Source organism: Adiantum capillus-veneris, chromosome 6 (assembly GCF_014529385.1).
Source record: "Adiantum capillus-veneris isolate H3 chromosome 6, ASM1452938v2, whole genome shotgun sequence".
Lineage (NCBI taxonomy): Eukaryota > Viridiplantae > Streptophyta > Polypodiopsida > Polypodiales > Pteridaceae > Adiantum > Adiantum capillus-veneris.
This window is the reverse complement of record NC_140936.1, coordinates 157417159-157422374: the sequence shown is the minus strand read 5'-3', so window position 1 is coordinate 157422374 and position 5216 is coordinate 157417159. Positions and strand designations below refer to the sequence as shown.

At 41.4% G+C, this 5216-nt stretch overlaps 1 protein-coding gene across 1 annotated transcript; it reads left to right on the top strand.

Annotated features, from left to right (window-relative positions):
* Nucleotides 1-209: 209 nt before the first annotated feature.
* On the top strand, nt 210-1274 carry LOC147456571 (uncharacterized). Its single transcript, XM_086513862.1, has one exon. The coding sequence runs from the start codon at nt 210-212 to the stop codon at nt 1272-1274; it is 1065 nt and encodes a 354-aa protein (XP_086369988.1).
* The last annotated feature ends 3942 nt before the right edge of the window (nt 1275-5216 follow it).

Genomic DNA, 5216 nt, shown 5'->3' with positions numbered 1-5216 from the left:
TCTTGGTATATTTGGACAAAGTTTAATTGAATATCCTGTAATTCCAATACCTAATAAGCACTTTGTGACACATGATGAAATTACATTACTTTTCCAAGAGCAATGTCTTGATAGAATGCAAGAGCTATCCGCATCACATGCAATGGAGCACACTTTGAATGAAGATCAAAGGATTGCTTTTAAGACAATTTGCCATGCATTGACTGTTGATGGGGGGGGCTATTTTTTTCTTGGATGGGCCTGCAAGGACTGGGAAAACTTATTTGTACAATTGTTTTTTATCACGTGTGCATGGAGAAGGGGAAATTGCATTGACCACAGCATCTTCTCGGATTTCAACATTGCCGCTACGAAATGGACGCACCACACATTACAGGTTCAAGATACCCTTGGAGATTGATAGTTACAGCACATGCAATATCCCTGTTCAAGGTCAACTTGCTGAATTGCTAAGACTATGCAAGTTGATTGTGTGGGATGAGGCTCCTAAGACGCATCGATATGCCTTTGAGGCTTTGGATAGGTCTTTGCAAGATATCATGTGCTCAAGAAAGACATTTGGTGGAAAAGTGTTCCTTCTTGGTAGAGATTTTAGACAAATCTTACCAGTGGTGTTCAATGGAGCACGTGCCAACATTGTTGATGCTACACTTTGTCAATCAAACTTATGGAATCACGTGAATATCCTTAGATTGACACATAACATGCGTGTGGAAGATGGTGATGTTGCAAATTTTGCCTACAGAGAATGGCTTATGGATGTAGGAAATGGGACTTTGACAAATGGGATGAGCAGAAGAGAGATCCCCCACCACATGGTGCTTTCTTCAGCATCATTGGATGAATTGATAGATTGCATCTATTTTGAAATGGATAAATTTGTGGATCATGCAGAATACTTCAAAGAGCTGGCTATTCTTCCTCCCAAAAACTCTGAAGTTGATACTCTCAATGCTAAGGCCCTATATGCAATGAAAGGTGATGTCGTGCAATACTTTAGTGCTGACTCCGTGGTGGGAAACGCGATGCAAGATTCATGCTTATACTCTATGGAGTTTTTAAATGGTTTGAACTTGGCAATAATTCTATTGCGGAACCTTGATCCAAGTCAAGGTTTGTGCAATGGGACATGCTGGGTGTGTAAGGCATTTCACCCTAGATTTTTGGAGACAAAAGTTATTACAGGTACACGGATTGGGACCAGGGTTTTTATCCTTCAAATATGTTTTGTGCATTCTGGCATGGAGTTGCCATTTGTTCTTAGACGGAGATAATTTCTAGTCAGATTGGCTCTTTTCATGAAGATAAACAAATTACAAGGCCAAAGCATTGCCGTGCTGGGCCTATACCTAGTGACACCGATCTTCACTCATGGAAAATTGTATGTTGCATTTTCACGTGCACGTTCAGCTACTACTGGGATAAAGATTCTCCTACATGACGTTGATGTAAATGAAACAAATGCACTAATAACAAACATTGTGTACCATGAGATATTAAACAATTCCATATGAAGGCTCCCTTCCCGTTTATCGTTGTCTTCTTTTTTGTGTACATTTCAACTTACAAAAATATAACATGAGTATATTTTTCACCTCTCTTCATAACATATACTAAACTCTGTCATTCCTTCCTCTCATTGTCTATTTTTTGGTTTCTATTTGGCTATATAGGTAATGGATCAAATTTATTACATCTCTGAGGTGTCTTTTGTATTGAACATAGAAGATCATCCACATCCTGGTATGTTCCAGTCCCTTACATCTTTATGTGGATGCTTATTGTGTTCCTTTTGAGGCCTTGATTTCTTTTTTGCCATTACGCGTGTGCGTGTATTTATGAAATTAAGAATTGACTTGGTATAAAATAATATTCATGGCAAAAAAATCACATCCGTTACAGCATCATGTAACGACACTTCTAGGACATGTTCATAAAACCTAAGCACACATGCTTATGGTCTCAAACCCCACTTTAGGTCAAGTTTCAAAATCGCGATTATTAACAGCAATGGAATTTTGACCTAGTCGTTGTCGACCCGAATGCATCTAAATGCTTAGCAATGATGTCCCAATACCCCGCCTATGCTTAGTTTTTTATTTGAAAGTGTAAATTCCTAGTTATGATGAGATTCGGTGACGCCAAAAGCTACAAAATGCCGTGATGTGTTTCCGTCAATGCATAGAGCTCTTACCTGCGGTTGCAATGCAACAAACGCGACTGCAATGTGACAATCAGGAAGGGAGTAAGAAGCACGAGAAGGAGAGGAGTGAGCGCCGTTAGCTCACGCTGTGTATTTCATTATCCAAAACTTGAAAAATAACTTACAAAAATTGGCTTTTATACCTTAGCCAAGGTTTTTGGTGGTCAAAACTAATAATCTGGGAGTTCTACCAAAGCTGGGTAATGACAGGTTGATACAATCTGGAAGCTTGTAGCCCCGGCTCATTAATTATAGAGTTTATCCGAGAAAAAAGAAGTTATAATATTCCCGATTTATCAAAATAATGAGTGTTTTACAATGAGAACTCCGCAAAATGGTATCCATGTTAACTTGCTGCTAACATGCCCCACCTCCTCGCCTGTGTCATCCCTTGACACAGCTTTATGGGCTGAAATATTCCTCGGGCTGGCAGCAGCTGGCAAGGCGGTCTTTCAGCGCATTCGGTGCCTTTTGGTATCTGATCTTCCTTTCTTTATATCTGGGACTTTCAGAAACTCCATAGTTACTCTATTCTTCAGTTCCACCGCTGAGTAGCCGACAAACCTTGAGGTTAGATTGTTGATCACTGGCGCAAATATTTTTGTTTGCCAAGTGAAGAATACCGTGTAGAACGCTTCCTCGAACACGAACATATTATGTGATGGTAAGAACATACACCAGGTGTAGAAGCCATAGAGGACTTCTTCAAAAGGTTGGCCACTGAGATCATAACACAAACCTTTATTACCCTCGAGGAATGACATCCAAGGGGCGCCTGCTTGCTCTAGCTCATGAAAAACTTCAATACAAGTGAGCAGCATTCGGCATATTTTATATAACATTGCACATGAGAGATCCGGTAGACTTTTCAAGAAGGACATGGCACCCGTTAGGGTTTTCACCATGTATTCCTCTGTGGCCGGTCCCTTTTCTAGAGCTGGCAATCTTGGGTAGTTCAGCCAGGTTGGCTGCTTCTTCATTAGTGCCTCATGCGCTTGCCAAGTCCTTACTCTTGGTACAGGACAGAAAGTGGGATCTTTTTGTAGCGTTGCAAGTGCTCTTGTGAACAGACTCAAATACCTTGGATTCTTGTTCAACCAGCTCAACCTCCACTTGGGGTGGTCTTGATCTGTGCCTTCTACTTGCATGTCTTTGTAGAGCCTCTCTTTGACTTGGAGTAACTCCACTTTTATCAGAGGGTATGGCAGGGATTGTTGATGCCATTGCACATTGATTTGATTGGGAGTGAGTTGTGTAACGTTGACAGAGTGAAGAACTCTCAACTCCCAATCCATCGCTGCCTTTCATTGCTCATCTACTTCTTATGTGATCTTTTCTTTTAGTGCATCTTCTTCAGCCTTTGAGAGCTGGACCATGGGCACTGTGTCTTCATCTGTAATGTTTACCTGAAACTCTTCTTCACCACTCAGCTCTACTATGGACTGTGTCTCCAGTTTAGCAAATGACACTGAGGGTATTTCTATTTGAGGCTGGTCTGAAGTGCCTGCCTCTTCTTGCGTTTCCAGCTTTCCCTCTCTCAGCAGCTGGTTAACTCTTTTAAGCTTAGCTATTTCCTTTAGCAGCTCTTCTTCTCTTTGGACCCACATTCAAGCCAGGTCTCTGCGTTGAGACTGCTCTAACTTTAGTTCCAGCTCGAGGTCCTTGTACTTTTTCTCTAATGCTTTGTACACTTAATTTGTCCCTTTGATCGAGGTTACGGCTGGATTCTCTCCTTGTTGTTCCTTTCCAGCGTTTGTTCCTTTGTACAGCTCAAAGCGACTTTTTCTCTAATGCTTTGTACACTTAATTACGGCTGGATTCTCTTCTTCAGCCTTTGAGAGCAGGAACCTCTCTTCGTGCTCTCTTTTCCTCATTATTTGAGCTCTCCTTGTTGTTCCTTTCCAGTGACTTTCAGCCGACTCTTCATCAGATTTGTAAGATCTCTTGACTGATCTTGTAGCTCGGAGATGGTTGTGCTGACAATATCCAAGTGTTTTGGTCTAGGGCAGGTGGTAGGTTGTCGGCCATGCCGATGGCATGGTACGCAATCCTTGTCAAGACTTCTCGTGCACCTAGGTAAGTGATCTTTCCTTATTTCTTTGTGCCTTTCAGAGTGGTCAATACATATTGTGCGTGGTCACCGGTTGCCTGATTGTTGACTTGAGGACTTGCGTGAAAGTGGTGGCAACCGCATGATTTGGCGTGGTATACCTTGGTGGCCTTTTAGCTAGGAATTTGGAAGTGTTGGTGGTATAACCTGGTTGGCTCTTCCACCTGCTTGTGACTTATATCTGCAAAGGTGGCTGCAGCGGTTTTCTAAGTGAAAGTACTTGCCGATTTCCTGTCCCTTGCCCTCATCATCATTGCTTCTCTGCGCATTCTGAGTGCTTCTACCACTATTTCTTTGGTTATTACCACTTCGACTTTATTTCCTTGCGGGTCAGAAATTTGGACAGTTCCATCTTCTTTAATTGTGGATAAAAGCTCATAAGCTTTTTGGAAATCCACTCGCACGACTCATGTTCATAGAAATCTCTGAGTCCTAGCTTGCGGTTGGCTCTACCTGATGTCCCTCTTCACTCTTGAACCTGTCGGTGAACATTGTGGTGTGATGCTCTTTTAGTTGTTCTTATGAAAGATATGCTACCTTGGCGGCTTTGACTTAATCTGGATCCAATTGGTATGCGGGCAGTTCCTGCAACTTTTCTTTCTGTTTGAGCTTCTTCTTGGCCCTCTCTACTATTTGCATGGCTCCTATTCAATGAATAGAGTGTCAAAGTTAGCAGATTTGTCGAATTTTTCTCTGAAATGTCCTTTAGTTTGATTTGCTGACAATTTTGGTCCAATTTGCTTCAAATCAATTTTTGAACAAGCATAGATGCATAAAAACATGCAAGGAACAAAACTGTAAAGTCCAAACAAATTTTTGCAACCAAAGTAAATAATCGCGATTATTTACAACTGAGTATTTTTTTCAACATTTTGCAAACTTGGCATCACGGGCTTGGAGTAT